The sequence below is a fragment of the Polistes dominula genome, unplaced genomic scaffold (assembly GCF_049000335.1).
Source record: "Polistes dominula isolate Pdom_NZ unplaced genomic scaffold, Pdom_raw_medaka contig_33, whole genome shotgun sequence".
NCBI lineage: Eukaryota > Metazoa > Arthropoda > Insecta > Hymenoptera > Vespidae > Polistes > Polistes dominula.
Genome location: NW_028300998.1, coordinates 1,465,081 through 1,484,919, shown reverse-complemented (window position 1 = coordinate 1,484,919; position 19,839 = coordinate 1,465,081). Strand labels below are relative to the sequence as shown.

Sequence of the window (19,839 nt, the reverse complement as noted above, 5' to 3'; positions counted from 1 at the left end):
CGTATAGATCTTAAGATGGCGTGGTTACTTCGGTAGATGGCGTAAAATATCATTCGGAATAATATACTACACTAGCTTTAATTCATTCTAATGAGTGTCAATGGGCGTTGTCTAATAACATTTTGGCATTAAAGTTTTTTTGTTATCATTAAGTCAAAATGTGGCAAGAAGGCTACGTGTTTTTAATATTTATGTTTATCTGCATTTGTATAAATGGTATTAATGAAATATTCATTTTTATTAAAAAATTTTCCTATTAACCTAAATTTAAGTTAACTTTTGTTACTTATATTAATCATTTATATTATAATATAGTTTATATAATTTATAAGTATAATATTTTTATGTTAATAACAAACAAGTAGTGAAATGTATCATAGTAAAGTGAGAATGTTTTATTTATAGGATTAAAAGTGAATAATACGATGACATGGTGCACTGTATCTGATGGCGAACAAAATAAATGTGAAGCTTTCTCAAATGCAGTTGCTCGTGATATGACTTTCTTTGGAAGGACCTATCTTACATTGAAGTGTAAACAAGCATTTAATAAGGAAGAGTGTATGTCAATGTTGGATCAAGAAAAAGCTGAAATGACAACATTAGATGCTGGAGAAGTGTTTTTAGCAGGGCGTTATCATAGTTTGGTCCCCATTATGCAAGAAATATATGAAAGTGGTGTTAATTATCAATATACTGTTGCTGTTATTAAGAAAGGGTCTTTATCAGATGTAGAAACGTTAGAAAATCTTCGAGGAAAAAAAGCATGTTTTGCAGGCGTTGGTACGCTTGCCAGTTGGGTTATTCCTATTCTTACGGTAAGTAAAATCTGATATAGAAATGTTAATTTTATATTATATATACATTTCAAATATATTATATTAGTTTTATGTGTTATATTTATTAATATAATTTATTATAGATATGACTTTATTTATTTCAGTTAATGAGGCAAGGTGGAATGGAAGTTATTGATTGTAATAATCATGTCAAATCTGCAATTAAATATTTTGGACCAAGTTGTGCGGTAAACTCATTGATAGATAAATATAATCCTTTAGGTACGTATATAAAACATAAATTAGTATTTACATAAATATTTGAATGTATTGAACAATGATCTATATATTTTAGGCGATAATTCTGACCAGTTATGCAAACTTTGTATTGGAAAACCACCAACTGATAAATGCACAAATGCAGATCCTTATGCAGGATATGAGGGTGCTTTTCGTTGCTTAGTAAATGCTGGAGAGATTGCATTTTTAGTTCATACAACTGTACAAGAAATGACATCATCTACATTTGAATTCAGTAAGTGTGTAAATAAATGTGCTTCGTCAATAGATAATAAATTATTAATTCGTTCTTTTTTTTTTTTTTTTAATAGATAATATTACGAAAGATCAATTCGAATTATTATGCAAGGATGGAACACGAAAATCAATAAACGAATATAAGACTTGTAATTGGGGTACTGTTCCTTCTCGTGCAGTGGTGACGTCTTCTGTAACAAAAAGTGAAATTCGTAGATTATATCAAAAATTTCTCGAAAAAGCGGTTAAAATATTTAACAAAAATAAAAGGAACGATTCAACGGATATTTATAATAATCGTTTTGATAATCGACAAGGTGATTTTGAAAATAGATTAGGATACGAAGACAGATATAAAGAAAATGATTTTGGATATAATAATCGAAATGAGTACAATACAGACAACTCTAATGATTATAATAGAAGTTACGATGACAGCTACACAAACTCGAATACATGGAATAGGGAACATAATAACACGTATAATAATTATCCAGTCAACGATTATTCTGAAACGACAAATATTCAACCAATCGAAACATTTGATTTATTTGAATCAGCTCCCAAATATGGCATTCATCATAATCTAATATTTTCGGTATTAATTATATTTTGAAATAATTATCATGCATTTTTAATTATTTTGTGTATTTATGATTGTGTCTGTACTTATAGGATTCAGCTAAAGATTTTGTATCATTGCCTGAAAAAGATCAAACGTATACAGGATATTTAGGTAGATCATTAGATTCTATTTTAGGAGTACGTCAATGTCCTGTCAACAGGATGACATTGTGCGTTACGTCCGATCCTGAAATGGAAAAGTGTGTAAAGATGAAGGTAATTTTCATTTTTAAATTACTATTATTACAAATCAATTAATAGACTAATAAAATAAAATATTTCTGATTACTTTATAGATTGCTTTGAAAGCACAACTTCTGAAACCAGAATTATTATGCCATAAGGCATATAGTCAAATAAATTGTATGCAAGCAATACAAAATGGGTATGTATGACAAGTTAACAAATGATTAAAAATATAGTGCATAAAATAATACATTACATTAAATTGTACATTAATTTCAGAATTGCAGATGTAACAGTTTTAGATGCCAGTGATGTATATACCGCTGGTTTGCGTTTTGAATTAATTCCATTCATATCCGAAGTATATAATCTTGGTACACCTGATTATTATGTAGTTGCTGTTGCGAAGGAAGAGGATGATAATACAGACTTAACGTATCTCAAAAACAAATATACCTGTCATACTGGAATTAATACTGCAGCAGGATGGGTCTATCCATTGGCGTATCTTCTCTCAAATCAATGGATTAGAGGCTATGGTTGCAATTCCGTACGCGCAGCTGCTGAATATTTCACTAAATCATGCGTGCCAGGTGCGCTGAGTCCTGAATACAATACAGGTAAGTTTTTGAAGTTTGTACACTTTGTATATAATAATTATTTTAATGTAATATATATTTCAATTAATTGATTAATCATTTCAGGTGTACCATACGATAATATGTGTGACTTATGTCATGGAACAAGTAACAAATATTGTCGAAGGGACGCTTCGGAGGATTATTATGGGTATACTGGTGCTTTTAGATGTTTGGTTGAAGGAGGTGGTGATGTAGCATTCGTCAAACATACAACGGTTGCTGAAAACACTGATGGTAAAAGAAGGGAATTTTGGGCACGTAATACATTTACAAAAGATTTTGAATTACTTTGTCCCGATGGTACTCGTCGACCAACTACAGACTACGAACATTGTAATTTAGGAAAAGTAGCAGCTAATGCTATTGTTACACGTGGGGGTTATTACGGTTACAATGAGACGCAAATCAATGCTTATATCAATCTGTTTATTTATGCACAACAATTGTATGGTAGGAAGGATCCAGATGAGTTTAGTTTCAGTATGTTCTACAGCATTCCACCGTATAGTGATCTCATTTTCCAAGATGCAACTCAACAATTAGTTATTATTCCACCTGAAAAAAGACAATTTAGCGCATATCTTGGACGAGATTTTATGAGAGCTAGAAGAATCGTAGATTGTAATGCTGGTGCAGCTTCTTTAGAACATTCCATAATTGCTACGATATTAATGCTTATCTTAACTTACTGGATAAGAGATCTGAATACTTAATTTTTATACGCGATCATAAATTAATTGAATCTCGTATCTTCCAAAAATATATTTTTAAATATTACGTGTCAACAGATCAATCTGAAATCGTGTTCATCTAATATACGCGTAAATAGTACAATCAATCATTGGTCATCGAATAGGATGACTATTTTATAGATTTTATAAGTTTTTATATTTTATAACTTTTTTTTACCATAGGTAATAATATATGCCTTATTAATCTAAGATAACCGATATCGATTATTATATGGTCAATATTAAATCCGTCCATTTACAGAAGAAATATATATGTATAGATATAAATATAGGTATTATATATATATATATATATAGTATACACACATATGTAATATATATTTTCTAAGATTACATGGTCACAGTAACCATGTCTTCATCTTATGTTAGTACATAACAGTATCTATTAATGTAGATAGATATTAATTATAATATTTGAAATGAATACAAAAGGAAGATGATAAACTTGTTGATCTTCGAATAAATGAAACCGTCCATTTTGAATATCAAATGATTTTTATTTATTTTTAGATAAGTATAATATATTTTCATGATAAATGACATTCTTATAATGAACGATAGATATTTTACAATGGAAAAAAATACAATATTTACGACCTTTTGATTTGATTTATTGTATCGAAATAAATTATGATTACCCTGGCCAGGGATTAATTGATTTTAACTTAAGTGATATATTGTTGAGTAATCGGAAATAGTGACTGTGTTCTTCGTGACCGAAGCAATTATCGTTGAGGATATTATTCAAATTGCGTTTCTCAACGATCATTGGATATCGGCGAAGCTTCGAGATCGCGTCAGGTAATATCCGTTTCTGTCTGTCCAGGATATTACTTAAGACTCCTGATGGTTTCTAACTGTGTCGTGCGAAAATTCAAATCGATTTGTATAAGTCAGTCAATGTGCGTGTCCATTTCAGTTCATTTGATAAATTAATGATAATCCTAATTTTAATTGGATTACAATTATAAATAAAAGATCTACACTTGAAAAAAAAAAGAAAAAAGAAAATTTGTATGTTTATAAAAAAAATTAGATTAACCTTTTTATTGTATTCTTTTTCAATAAAGGTTGACAAATATTCATTAAATACACTTCGACACATATTTGATTCTTAAGTATAGCGACTATATATGTTTCTTAACAGAAAAAAAAAAAAAAAATCGACGTAGAGAAATTATAAGCTATGTTAGTTGTGCTTCATTTTTATATTATTACAAACTACTATATGATGTAATAATAAATAATAGAACGAAACTTTATGTGGAAATACGATTTCACGTTTATTCGCAATTTCGTCCGAAATATTTCACGATTAGATAGAAAACTATGATGAGTAAAGTAACTTTTAACTATTTGCAACACCTCGTACTACTTTCGAATGACAATCACATACATGTTCTATTATTGATCTTTCATTTTCTTTTTTATTTTCTTGTAATTTTACGCTCTTCGATCATCGCTCTTGTGATCGTTGTTGTTACGGTAGAAAAGTTCGTAGAACGATCCTCTCTTATAAACATCATTTTGAAAGATTTCTTTGGACGCACATATGGGACATTGAAATTACATAGTTTTATAGTTCTTTCTTACAAAATTATAACGTTGATAAGAAGGCACGTTTGTAAAATGTCAAAGTATACTACTTAATTATCTTTTCGTTAAATTTCGTAATTAAGTTTAATCGATGTCTGATATTACTTTGCTTTCGCTCAACCGATGTATGTCACTGTTCGTTCGTGGATTATAATTTTTTATTGTAAATTTCAAATTATGGTAAATGTCCATTGAAGAAACACATGCGCCTGTACGATGGCAACTACGTCTGACTTAGAGAGAACTTTAGTTGGATTCATTTGAAAAGAGAGGTCATTTAATCGCACAAGAAAGCGGGTGAAACAATTAAGTTAACACCTACATTCACACACTCACACACATATCACATTAACTTACACAAATGCACACAGAGATTTCATAGCGTATTTTCCTGGGAAACGACAGAAGTCACGATCGTTTTTACTATCGTTTTCTTTTATCTTTCTTTTAGCGCATTTGTTGTTGGAACAATATTTTTGCAATGTTTTTTTTTTTTTTTTCTTAAATTTTTCTTCTTTAAGAAAATAGAATGTATGTATAAATGTAATTATTTGATTCTTTTCAAGAAAATTGAGAATTAGTAGGGGTAAAGCTTCTTAATATATATAAATTAAGTGTCACGTTGTTTGTCCGCAATGAACTCCTAAACTACTGAACTGATTTTAATCAAATTTTACACACTGTGTGCAGTTTCATCCAACTTGAAAGATAAGATAGTTAATATCTCAATTTATAATCGCAATGATTATAAATTGACTTAAAGACGTGTGTATCGGACTGATTGTGAGTCACAGCAACGCGTGGCGGGGGCACCCCTAGTTTGATATATTTAAAGCTTAAAGAATTCATTTAAATTTTCAATAAAATCTGTATTATTCGTTATCTCCTACCGTGCTAAGAAATTATGTGAAGAATAAAGTAGTGGTTTATTTATTTAAAAGAGACAAATCATGTTCATGTTTCTTGTTCGAATTTTTCTAAGTACGCACAATGTACAGAAGATTGTAAGTTACAGATAGTATAAAAGCGAATGGAGGAGAATGTTGGACCGCGAAGGAACGTTCTTTAGAAAATACGAATGAAAAGAGCTCTGGATATTCGAGATCGAATCAAGAACAAAGTATGAGAATATACGTTACGCGAATGTATTTATGTATATATATATATATATAGGTATATGTCGAGAGTGAATGTGGACTTTTAGCGCTTCCATCGAAATTATTATTCCGTGCTGCGTTCTGCACGCACCTCTTATTTACATAATCTTCCGATCGTTCGTAGAAATTAGATGCGAGCCTACTATGTTGAACGCTATCCCGCTGTGGAATCATTCGAGGGGTAGATCCATACATGCAAGTTCTATATGCTAAAAGATGTAAAGAGAGAGAGAGAGAGAGAGAGAGAGAGAGAGAGAGAGAGAGAGAGAAAAGGATTTAATACTCCGATTATTGGAATTAATTTGAGACAAGAATGACTTGGATAATTAGATTAAGAAAGAGTTTTATATTAAAGGGATAAAAATAGCGCTACACAACGTTTATTATAATATACAAATTTTGTGTATACTTTCTTGTATTTTTACGTTTATGAATTTTAAACAGAGGGAGGACAGTGGACAAGATGAGAATGATTTAATAAATACTCCGATTATTGGAATTAATTTGTGACAAGAGTAGCTCGGATAATTAGATTAAATAAGAGAATTTTATATTGAAGAAAAATAGAGTGTTTATAACGTCAATATGGTATATTTATTCTTTGTGTTCTTTGATATTCTCTTTTGTATGTATTTCAAAGAGAGTGTGTGTGTGTGTGTGAGAGAGAGAGAGAGAGAGAGAAATCAAAAGAATCACAAGTGTCGTAGATTGTTGTTGTATAGTGAATGTAGACTCCTACTTATCTATGTATGCACATATATACGTACATACTTACAATAGAGAATGCTAATTAATGGCGCATGTACAGGAAATGTATCTCGCCCCTGTTCGCCTTTCCTTTCTTCTGATTTTTTTTTTCTAACACGGAAATCTTTCGATGTCTATGAACGCTTTAGCAGCTATTCTAATTAATCGGAAACAAAGAAGGGTCTACGGGAGAAACATAACTGGTCTTATGTGTAAAAGTTAGGATCGTTACTACAGAAGAAAGGGTCCATTTGCCTCTCTCGGTAACACTTCGATTCTGAATCGAAAACACGAAGGATGCTAATTAACGAGGAGCCTAAGGAAAATTTATTCCACCTCTCTGATCCTCCGTCGAGCTCGATTTTTAATCGAACCCTTTGCACGTGAACGTCTTGTAGGTATCTTTAACAGTGTGCCTTCATTCCCTCCCACTCCCCACTTCCTCAGACTTTCGATTCGGCGAGAACCCAAGAGAGAAGCGACGTGTACTGTGAACGAACCGATATATCGCGCATGATGCATCGTGTATGAATATTTAGGCTCGTCCTGTCTTTTATATATATATATATATATATATATATATATATACTTTTTTGTTTTCTTTATTTCTTTCTTTCGTAATACCCAGCTACAACGTATCCTTCGAGACGAGCGTGTTAGTGCTAATAAAAATCATCCTAAGAAGCAGATCGTTACCGCGTGCATCCTTTTTTTTTATACCTTCATATGACATCGAACTCAGTCTTTCGAGGAACGAGCAACATATACCGATATATACATATAGTGAATATTGTAAGAGCTTAAGGGCAGTTACCTACTCGTAGTTCATATCGTCAACGTTTCGTTGGAACGAGGTACGGGCTCGTAAATCTGAAAAGAGTTATGGCATATTTTGCAACCAATTTGAAGTCATAAATTTGGTCCTCTGGAGAATATCCAGTACCCTGTAATATGAGAGAGCCGCTAATGTCCCTTCATTTATTCGTGAATATTTGCGATGAGAGAGAGAGAGAGAGAGAGAGAGAGAGAAAAAGAATAACAGTTAAAAGAATACAATTATTTTTCAAATGAATTTTAATCTTGCAATTTTTCGGTGATCCATTTGAATATAATGTCGTTTATAAATATTTATTTTCATTTGAAATAAACAAATCTGCTAATAGTGTTATTTATAAAGCATCAAGGTGTTTTTTTTAATTAAGAGACCCGAGTTTTCTTGTATTAATGTTGTGAACTAATCGTACCTATGTGATTTTATCTGTTCGTTCGTCTCTTCGTTTTACATATAATAAGTTTGCTCATCGTTGGAGAACGATGTAACGCAGTGGAGTAATCGGTAAAAGTGTCGATTTCTCGCTCGGCTACGACTAACTAAGCTTCACCTTCGAATCTAACTTCGAACCAGTAGAACCGGATTTCGTTTGAATATGTCTCTTTCTCTCTCTCTCTCTTGGACCTCGAAAAGGGAAAACAAAAATGAAATAAAAGATTCTTGTAAAGAAGCATAGAATTCTCGCAAGTAAATTTTGTACGTTGGGGTGTACCTAAATTAAGGTTTTCTTCTGTTATCGTAGATATTCGAAGTGTATGATACGTAAATAAGAATTTTCAGTTTACGAAAGTATTAGTGATTTTTAAAGAAATCTTATTTACGACTTACCTAGTTTAACCTATTCCACGCTAAAAAAAAAAAAAGGATGATCTCAATTTTTCATCTGGCATAGTCAAGAAATGAGTATACAATTTGAACGTTAGGTACTGAAAGCAACAAAGGCTTCGAGATTACTAGTACGTGAGAAATATAAACAACGAGTCGCCTTGTTTTCTCATTAGCGGCAGGATATTTCTTGGTAATCTACAACGATCTTACTGTTTCTGTGAAAATCTTACTACAGAAAGTATATTCTTTGACGACGGATGGATGGCCGGTCGGTTTTAAAATTAGCGAAAGTTCAACTTATTAAAGGCACATTTTGCGAATATTTTTAATACATTTTATGCGAGATATTTTTTTTTTTGATTTAACTGCAATAGAATAAATTTTCGATAAAAGAAAATCATCATTTATTTTTATTATATTTTATATAATATGTGATAATAATATTTTATATCGTGATACGTCAAAGATATACTTTGCAAATGATATACGAAAAACGTATTAACACTTGTTTTGCATAAAACGTGTTACAACTGATACTAACCATGATAATAATATTCGTATTATTTATAAGTTTTTTTTTTATTTCGTTAAATTTGACATAATCTTATTATCTTCCTCGTGTTTATATTATTTCATATCATGATTGATAATGAATCTCTGAAAGAATAACAATTTCATTCTAATCATGATTGACAATGAGATTGGTTCGTGACAAGTACACTGGCCGTTCATTTCCTCATTGGGGTGAAAAACCGCGAGAAGTCAAAGATATTGAGTTAAGAAGAGAGAGAGAGAGAGAGGTAGAAAGGAGGATGGTGAGCGTTATACCGGTCGATGAACATTATTCTCCGTCATCGGTGTGTCGATAATTTTTAAGTTCGGCATAATTCACAATCCTTCGGAATACCGACAAGAAGTTGCACCGGCATTGGTCAAAGGCGTCAATACAAAATCTCGTCTTGTGTTGATTTAATTCGCAATAAGACTTTCATGCCACGACTACGCCAATGCTTTTGTGTCTCGTAACGGGCCTTTCGAAGCACGGTCCGTTGCTCGAGCGTAAGTACTCGAAACTCATCGCTTCCTGTACCAACGGCTTTTTTCCATCTATCCTTTTCTTCTTCTTCTTCTTCTTTCTCTAGTTCTATCTTTTTATTTTCTTCTTATTATATCTCATCTATGTGTTATCTTAACAAATAAATTGTAGATGGTTAACAGTTCTGTCAACAGGACGACTCACATATTGACCGACATACCTCAACAAAGGGGCTTCTTGACATTTTAGATTTTGGCATCACCAATATTAAATTATACTTATATTCAAACGATAAAATTACTCAAATGTACTTCTAACCGTATAACCATATTATTTGTAAAAAAAAGTTCGAAAATCATCCAATTTTATGATAGACCAAAATTAATGAACAAAAGTACAAAGTGAATGAAGTTGAAGAAGATAAACTCACGTCTAAAACATATTTGTTTAAGCATTATATTGTATTTTCAGATAACTTATCGTTCTGTTCTATTTTATTTTACAGATATAACCATGGATTCTATTCCCTTCAATGATGTTGGATGAATTCTTCGATGGATCTTTGATTGATATTCAATAGATTTTTGGTGGATCTTCGATGGATCTTTTTCAATAGCTGATCATGTATCGTCTCTCATCGTCAGACTACAATTCTTGCTGCGAAGTAGGAGTGTTTTGGAGCCATCGCAGAACTTCTTAAACCGTGAGTTTTTATTTAAAGTTCTTCCAGTGCTCAATCATGCCGGACAATTGTATATTACTTTTCATATAATGTTTATTATATTTATATGTTATATACATTTTATGGCAAATGAAATCCAGCTAAAGATCGCTTACCATAAACATTATAATTGATATTTAGTTTCTTTTAACTTTCTAACTAATATAATATTTTTATTTCTTTTCTTGCTTTCTTCTATCCATTTCATCTGTAGAAACTAATTACTTTATAATGTTTTTTTTTTTTTTTTTTTTTAATAATTTTTATTTATTTACAGGTACCATGGTTTACCTCAAAATCGTTGAAATTTCATTTACATTTTATTTTTTCAGAGTGAAATAGTTCTAATGTAAGTACAGTACAATCTTATTAATCCGGCACTATTAAAAATCAGAGGGTGCCGGATTATTGGAATGTTCGGATTACTGGATTATAAAGAAAAAAAGTGATAAGTTTTGAGCTTTGACGGTAGAGCGGGTGGGGGTGCCGGATTATTGGATGTATCGATCTATTGAAGTGCCGGATTAGTGAGATTATACTGTACTAGGATGGTTTTTAAATAACTGTATATATAATACATTAGTAAATATCATCTAATTCGGTTGATATATAATATAAACAATAATTAAGTCAACATTAAAGTAAAATATGAAACAAAAATGACGTCTCCCAAACGTCATTGGATATCAAAGGATTAATGACTTTAAGTGAAACGTAATTAGTTTATTAAATAAATAAAATATATTTTTTTTTAATTGAAATAAATAGAATGCATTTAATTTAGATGTATACATTATCATAAAAAAGAGAAATTACATTAGCTTTATAATCGCGCACGTGTCTCCACGTAGTGTAGTGGGTGGGGGGTTGCGTGAATGAAAAGCTCGATCGGAAAGGCGGGGAGGGAGAGTGATCTATAGTCGTACAGCGAGAGGTCGAAAGATGGCACGGTGATCGTGCGGCGCCAGCTTGAAACACCTGACGATCGACTTAGCAGTGCAGCATGGACTCGGCTGGCAGGCACACACTTCTTTCAAAGAAAACAGGTGCCAACGGCGAACGTGCTGTCGAGTACCGTTGTCGGATCGCACGCGAGTGAGACACACACACACACATAATAGTGGTGTAACAATAAAAAACGAAATATCCTAAGAAAATATCCTTATTCCCAAAGCTCATTGAGACACTCACCCTTTACATGAATACGATTTACGAACTATTATTCTTTTGGAAAAGATGAAAAGGAATACGAAATATGATAATAGACAAACATTGCAACTGTAACGATTAGAAAATATTTCAATATTTTTTAATAATAATCGACATTTGAAAATATATATATATATATTCATTCGTCTTTAGTCCATGCGAATAATCGGTGAGGTTAGTCGCGAGTTCAAAATTCCCGCGCGTGATCTCTACCCTTCCCGCCCTTCCATTCAGCGTACGCGTCGATCATCAAGTATATAAAACGTAAGGGCCCGCGAGTAGCCGCACGATAAAGATGTGACGCAATTTGGACGTTCCTTTTACCGGCCCTTCGGAAGTGAGCGCGCGGAAAGAGGAAGAGCGAGAGAGATAGAACAAATTTTCACATTAATTTTTCTTTTTCTTTTTCTTTTCAATAAAAGTAAACAAAAATGACAGCGAAACGTTTATCGATAATGAAGGTACTATTTCTATTGACAATTTTTATATTTGAACTGATCTACGCCAAGGATGGATCGACATTGGAATACGAGGATTTTCTAATAACCACCGAGAGCTATGTTCATCTTCGCGTCGATAGAGGTTAGTCTAATTTTTTTTTTTTGCAATTATCATTTTGAAAATTTCATTTATCGTATTATCATATTTACATAACATATGAAGCATTCAATTTTTTTTTTTTTTAGTGGGGAAAATTAATTTATCAAAAGGGCAAACGTCTTGTTACTAATTCTAGTAACAAGTAACAATTTGCGTTTTATTACGCTATTATTTTAACAATAGAAATTTAAAGTATATATATATATATATATGTATGTACATCATCAATAAAAATAAGCACCCAAAATAACCAAATGGTCAATTTCCAAGTATAATTATGAGTTAACTTCATCATCTCTAATTTTGGAAGGTTTGAATAGGAAATCATTGCTGACAAAACAACAAAACAGAGAAAGAAAAAATCAACGAATTATCGTATTGCAAATGATTATTTCCTATCCTTTTAGAAAAAATAAGACATTAGTTGTGTAATAAAACGCACAAATGCAATATCCCTCCTAGGTAAGAAAAGGTTTCCCTTTAAACGTGAGAAATATTTAGGCGAAAGTTAAATCTATGTATTATAAACAGCTGCTGCGCGTTGGTTCTTACGAGAGAACATGAAGAACGAGAGGACGACGTACCAACGCAATTATGGAATATAATTACGCGATTAATTAACACCAGGATCGACCGTAGTTTAGTAATCCGTGCTGGTTTATGTACTCGAGAGAGAAGAACGAATAGATAATTCTATCTCTTTCTTTCATTCTCGCGATAATCATACGACAATCGCAACGTCAGAATCGTTGTAACGATGCTAAATGCCGAGAACTTTGTTGTTCTCTCTTTTTCTCTTTCTCTGTCTTTCTCTCTCTTTCTTTCTTTCTTTCTGTTTGCTATGCCTACGATGAACGACCTTTACTCCAACGCCTTCGTGAAAGTGCGATCGCATGAAGAAGTCCTTGCGCCTTTACGAAGCTACTTTACGATCTTTGCTATCTTACTTAGCGATTTCGTCGAATTTTAACGAGTTTCGTGTCTAGCTAGTCATGGTGATTTTTCGTGATCGACATTAATTCTTTTTAAAAAGTTGTCGTGTTGTCGTTGTCGTTGTCGTATTTTTACCATTATGTTATTACATGGGTGGATACCTAAGTGAAAAAATAATGAACAAGCGATAGGATGACTCGACTATTTGTATCTGATCGAGAAAGATCAACGAACTCTTGTTAACTCTTCTCGCACTTTGGGTCTTTTATCCTTCATAGGAGTGAAAGATGGTTCGGAAAGGAGACACCGATGTCGAGCAGGTTAAGCGGATGAAATTTTCTTCATGCATTATTTATGTTGTTACTGTATGTGTGTTGTTATTGTATGCCATAAGATTTGCTTGGACGATCTACTCCTTCCTTAGACTATCTCATTTACTTTGTATTTTATCGACCATGCAAAGCTTTAAATTGTTATCTTTTAAATGAAGACAAAAAAAAAAGGCTTAACTATTCCCAAGATAGAAATAAAAAAAAAAAAAACAAAAAAAAATGTTGGATCGCGTTCCATTGCTCGTGATTAGACTATGCATCGATTGCCTTTAATAGAATCACTTAATTTGCATACACTTAGAAAGGCGGAAGCACGTTTCTTCGACGTCGACGAAGAGGACGCGCGCCAACTTGATGCGATTCTGAAAGACCCCTCGTCTAACTGTTGTCGCAAATTGTTCGCGTGCTCGCACTTTCTATTGGCACTTGATTACGATAAACCAAGCAGGTGAATTTTCAATTGAATTTTGTTCCTATGATTGTTCAATAAAGTATGTAAAATATTATGGTGCATTATGAAAAAGAGAAGATATTATAAGAAAATCAGTATTTATATCTCATTAAATCGTATCTACACGTAAAATACAATCTCAAATGTTATCTTATTTGTATATTCGTATGTGAGTGAATTCATGTGAGAGAACCTTTCTCTCCTTTATATTTTCATTATAAGTTGTTCGTGTAACCGGATAAATCTGTCACGCAAAGAGGCTTTTCACTCCCTAGACACGACTTCTCGAACTAATGCCAGTTTCCACGCAGCTATTCCAACGTTTAGTTTACGAGGTGCGAGAGAGTACGATGTAGCTAATGCATATGCATGCAGAAAGGAGGAGCGCAATAGAACGTTCTAGGTACAAACGTGAAATCTTTTTTCCAAGCTCGTTGCCTTGGTACGTGCTCGGACGATGAAAGAGAAAGAAATGGAAGAAAAGTAACCTACGTATATATTTTTATAAATGTATAACTATATATATCTATATACATGTTTATTTGTATAATATATATATGTATCTTCGCGCGTTCAAAGCTTATGACTTTTTAAGATTATTTTACGAGAATTCACCGCTTTGAGCCTTTAGTTAACGATTAGAAATTTATTATTAGCCAATGTTATTTACGACATGTAACGTGACTTCTAATGAATCACGCGAGCCCAATTTGGTGCACTTGAGAGAGTGCACCATATCATCCTTTGCCGCTTTCAACCATGGATATATTCCTTCTCTTTATTTTCGCTCACGCTTCTTCAACGAAGTATCGTTTTAAACGATCCCATACAATTATTATTTTCTTTTCTCTTCAAGCACGTTTTTACGAAGCTTTGAAGTTAACGTTATTCTGCTTCTCTTAGTTAACTCTAATATTTTTTACAAATTCATATTATCCTATACCTGAAAGAAGAATAAAAATCAAGTAATAAAATATTCAACTACTTTGTGCTTTTCGATAACACTATCAGTTGGTAAGATCTGGTAAGCGTGATATCCTTTATCTTTATACTATCGTATCCATGTACGGTCACATATGTCCTAATCCAAAAGCAAGGAAGGTCTTGTGTCTTTGATACTATCGAAGTAGCTCCTTAGATTAATGTATGTGCCATGTTAGATAATTGAAGGAGATTTAATTAAGATTAACTCGGCCGCATCGTTGCGTATACTCGTTCAAAGTGAAACGTATGAAATGAATGAAATAACTTCGATTCAAATCTTAACTATAAATAGAATCATATATCTATCTAATTTGGTATATATAATTTTCTACAAAAATAATAAATAACTTAACTTAAACAAAAAAAAATATATATATATAATATAAAAAAAGTAGTAAAGAAAAAGAACAAACAAGAAATAAGTAGGTAGGAATACATCGTAAAAATTCAAATCACTACTTTAGATCGTGCAGGTGGAACGCAGGTTGGACGTTGCTCTTCGGTAAACAGATACGGACCATCATTCGTCTGGTTGCTGAGTTTCAAAGTAGTATGAAGAAGGTATCTTGTACCTTCTTCTTTCCGCAGGATATAAAGCAAATTTATACCCGGTCACTTGCACCGTATGTCATTATCCGTCATTACGACCGAACGAAGGAAGGATCAGCATTGGACCCTGTTCGTTCTCTTGCGTGCCACGTTAAGTCGTCCTTGACGTTACCAGTACTACAAATTCATGCAACCTGTCCTTCTAACGCGATCAGTATTTACAGAATCTTCCTGCACCTTAGCTACAGTTTGCATGTCCACACATACGCAAAGGTCTACATGCCAAGGGATAGGATATCGTTTAGGTCATTAAGGCTCGGGAGATGGTATCGACTTGTTTTATTCCATTTTTCCATCCTTGCTTCCTTTCATCGTGTTCGTGTTCGTTTGTAGCAGTGATTCGACTTTATAGCGATCATAAGTTACTTACTATAAAATCAAATCTCTTTACTTATGTTCAAACTTTATTTTTCCTTTTTCCTATATGAAGACAACTTCGTTTTATCTTTAAGTAATTTTTCTGTCTTTTTCTTTTTGTTTTTTTATAATACTACCCTCTCTATTATTCTACATTTGCGAAATAATACGTATAAGAGTATACATACGGTATTTCCTTAAACTTATTCGAGATTGTTGTAAGTAGGGGTATGTTTGGTTAAAAGATTCAAGCAAATCGATTATGGAGAAAACGTAGGAGTTTCTTCAAGCCAACGATTCTCGATAACGAGATTCACGTTGCTGTCCGTCATTAGTCTCCCCCCTCCCCTTTCAACCTCTTTCTTTTTATCCCCCTTATTCCCTCCTTTCTGTTCCCCACTCACATCAGTATAGTGGATCCGTTTAAGAATAATAGCGGACGATCGCAGAAAGTACCTCGCGAGCGGCTGGTAACGCAGGTCGACGGTGCAGGTCGGCAGCGTGCGCCTCGAATTCGCGCGATGGTATCGACCGTAAGCGCCTGTCTTTATTCCCTCGGTCTCGCATTGGATCTCCTTCTCGAGATACGAGGCATTAAAGTCTCCACCGCGAAGAGATCCTTTCCTTCTTCTTCATACCTTTTCTCTCTCTCTCTCTCGTTACATTCCATCGTTCAAGATATATGTATACATTCTCGGTAAAATGTGCTCAATTGGGTAGGAGGGTTAGAAGGAAATGGTAGGAGTAACGATGATTACGGCATCCGAGACTTGTTGCAAAGAAAAGGAACGAAGAAAATGATTGGTCCGTTCTCGAGATCTTGCGAATGCCTTATTTCTCGACTTAAGCTAATATACCTTTCAGTGCTCTTATTCGTAAGATTTTTGTTTTGTAAGAAAAATAAATGTGAGGGATAAACAGGGTACTTAAAAATAAAGAAAACAAAAATATAATTATCTTTTCTATATATATATATATTATAAGTAGACGTTATTGATAATATTATATAGAGTGAAAAAAAAGGGATTTTATTGAAATAATCCGAAGGAATCTTAGTTAACGAGTCTCACGATACTTGCTCTATTTTTGACCCCCCTTCTTAAGGAGATGATCTGCTCTTCAAGGATAGCTTCTATCGGCTTCGTTCGATAAAACGTATCGTACGAGTAAAGAAAAATCTAAGGGAACGCGAAGAACTCCGATGGGTCTTATTCGTTGTCTCGTCGTCGTCGTCGTCGTCGTCGTCGTTGTCGTCGGCGGCAGTTGTGGTTGTCTCTTCGTAGTTGTCAAAGGAAGAAAGAAAATGAGGAAAAGAAGGACGAGACGTCGTGCTGGTTCTTCTTCTTCTTCTTCTTCTTCTTCTTCTTTCACCTCTTTACTCTCTTCCTCCTCTTTTTACTTCTTCTTCTTCTTCTTCTTCTTCTTCTGCATTGCTTCCTCGAAGAAATACGTGCGTTGATCGGCAATTTTCCTGGAGAGTTAGTCGAGTATCTCGTATCAAGGCGAGTATATGCTACACATACCTACCTAGACTCTAAACAGGTTTCCATGCGGGTATATACACGAGTGAAAAATCACTTGCACACCGCGTTTGCTTTCTCAGAATTCGCGCGCGAGAGAGAGAGCGATCGAACTCGAACTCGAACTTGAAATCGAATCTGGCCTTCTTTTTTTTCTTCTTTTTTTTCTTTCTATCTTTCCGTTTCTCTTTTTCTCTATCTTTCATTCTTGTTCTCTTTTAATTTTTTGCTCCCCTATCTTTCAATGCTTAACTCGTCGCCTAACGTTTTTGCACCTGTTTCATGAGGAACAACGACGAGTACGATGGGGGGGATTCGCTCTTTGCCGATGTGCTTGCTCGTTACCATTTTCAATTTACCTTCGACTTTCCTTCTTGCGACCGGTTGCTGAGAGATCGTAGAAAGAAATCCAGTTCTACGGCGTCGTAGATCCTTCGTCTTGCTCGTTCGATTATATCTTTTAGACGGGATCGCGAATAGATGAAAGACAAAAATATCATCTCATCTAAACTGATCGTTGCACTATTATGCATACTCAATTGAGAATCTTTTCAAATAAACACAGTGATGTGTATTTTTTTAATTAGAAATATTTTCAATGACTATTCTACTTTATATTATTGTGTCGATTAATATTTAACTCGAAATGATATTTTTCTTTTTATATTAATATGAATAGTACAATCTTTTATTAAATGATTTGTATGCGTATTTACGATGAAACTAATCAATGGAAGAATCTACGAATAAGACATAATTATTAATCAATGATTTTTTCATTGACTTGCTTTTTTTCTCTAGTTTATAGATTCGTCTATGAACTAACTACATCCTTCGTAGATTTATTATATTTTTAAATCGTTTTATATTGACAATGTGCAAAATCTTTTATAGATTCCCTTATAGATTCTATCGTTAAAAAATATTTTGTTTTATGGAAAAAGTAATTCATCATATGTAATATTTATATATTACATACATATGTGTATATATATATGAGTATTCATGTAGATACACCATGGTTGTACATGTAATAATCGTAAACCGTAACGATTGTAACGTACAGTGTGCACAGCAAACTTGTAATTAGGATGTCGGTAAATGACGTTTCCTTCGCAGTGAGCAGGTGAGCATGTAGGTGTGCACAGCACTGCTGGTAAATAGAAAGTATTATCCATTTTCTTGAATCCGAAGAAGAAGAAGAAGAAGAAGAAGAAGAAGAAGATGACGTCGAAGAAAAGGAAGAAGAAGATGAAAAAGGTGGAGAAAAAGTGACGACCGCTAATCTTCGCACATCGCACTACGTCGCATACGCGATGATTTCGCAAGGTGTTCAAACAGAAATACCTTGGCATGAGTTTTCAAACCCCATCGTCATGCATACGTACTAAAATAAAACTTCTCCCGCTGAGAAATTATTTCAGATATAGAATTCTTTTTTTGTCCATTAGGTAGGCAGATTCATTTTTCGTCTTATACTCGTATTATTATGACCTAATTTGACTCTGTTTGTGAGTAATAATTTAGCAAATGACTTTTTTTTTTAAACCGCTTGTGAAACTTGAAGTTACTTGTCAGTGGCACGTTCGAAGAATCAAAATGTTTATTCCGTAAGATAGCAATGTTTTTCTGAAACTTCAACGATCTGCGTTAGTTTCGTCATTCGCGTATTGCGTGAAACGTGTGTGTATGTTTATTTTTATGCGTGGGGTAATCCAAATGTTTTTCTTTTTCGAGAAACGATCAGCAATTATCCATTTGTCCTTTGTTCGTATCTTTTATGATTTTTTTTTTATTAAAATCAAAGCATGTCGAGGTTTTTTTTTTTCAACGAATATAAAAAAGTTGTCCAAGTGTCTAATTATTTTCAACGAATATAGCAAAATGAATTTACACCTTGTATAAAAATAATACCGTTGACATTTCATCGTTTTGATCATTTTACTACAAGTTTTTTATACACCGAACTAGAGAACAGGTACTTTGGATTTTTATTATATTTTCATTTTATTATCCTTTTTATCCACGTCAAATACTCGATTTAAGGAGGTACAGAGTCACGCACGATGACATAGCAAACTTTGTTACATGAACGTTGTTAGGTGATCACGTTCGAACGTGGAACGAATTTAACTAATCGCTTTTTTATCAAAACAGGGCTTACCGTCCTACTAACCTAAAGCAGGTGACTTCCATGACTCGCACAACCTTTCTTGTGCGATCAAGCATCACAACTTTTTTTTACATTATCCTATCGAAAGCTAGTTATTAATCATTCCTCCTATCATATTTTTATCCATTTATAAGCTAATCGCGAATAAATTGCTTACGAATGTAATATGACAATAAAAACAGTTGTATAATCATCTACAATCTTTTAATAATAGAATTCTTTTCGATGATTCAAC

The 19,839-nt window shown here is 33.2% G+C and overlaps 2 protein-coding genes across 2 annotated transcripts in view; both read left to right on the top strand.

Moving 5' to 3' along the window:
- Window positions 1-59: 59 nt before the first annotated feature.
- Window positions 60-4,781, top strand: Tsf2 (transferrin 2). The gene is made up of 9 exons (XM_015317464.2): window positions 60-216; window positions 406-818; window positions 944-1,061; window positions 1,135-1,314; window positions 1,391-1,914; window positions 1,992-2,156; window positions 2,237-2,325; window positions 2,406-2,746; window positions 2,831-4,781. The coding sequence occupies exons 1-9, from the start codon at window positions 159-161 to the stop codon at window positions 3,478-3,480; spliced, it is 2,538 nt and encodes an 845-aa protein (XP_015172950.2). The 5' UTR covers window positions 60-158; the 3' UTR covers window positions 3,481-4,781.
- A 5,440-nt stretch (window positions 4,782-10,221) lies between these two features.
- LOC107064606 (Tie-like receptor tyrosine kinase) overlaps window positions 10,222-19,839 on the top strand; it is a 135,599-nt gene continuing 125,981 nt past the window's right edge. Inside the window, 2 exon segments of the mRNA XM_015317468.2 lie at window positions 10,222-10,418; window positions 10,714-12,227. Of these exon segments, the coding sequence (XP_015172954.2) occupies window positions 12,077-12,227 (151 nt within the window). The 5' untranslated portion in view covers window positions 10,222-10,418; window positions 10,714-12,076.

What these genes read in the sequence shown, in the direction of transcription:
- Tsf2 (XM_015317464.2), top strand. Translation starts at nt 159, where the DNA reads ATGTGGCAAGAAGGCTACGTGTTTTTAATATTTATGTTTATCTGCATT. An exon ending in ATCATCTACATTTGAATTCA is followed by an intron (nt 1,315 to 1,390) that starts GTAAGTGTGTAA and finishes TTTTTTTAATAG; the next exon opens with ATAATATTACGAAAGATCAA. An exon ending in GAGTCCTGAATACAATACAG is followed by an intron (nt 2,747 to 2,830) that starts GTAAGTTTTTGA and finishes TAATCATTTCAG; the next exon opens with GTGTACCATACGATAATATG.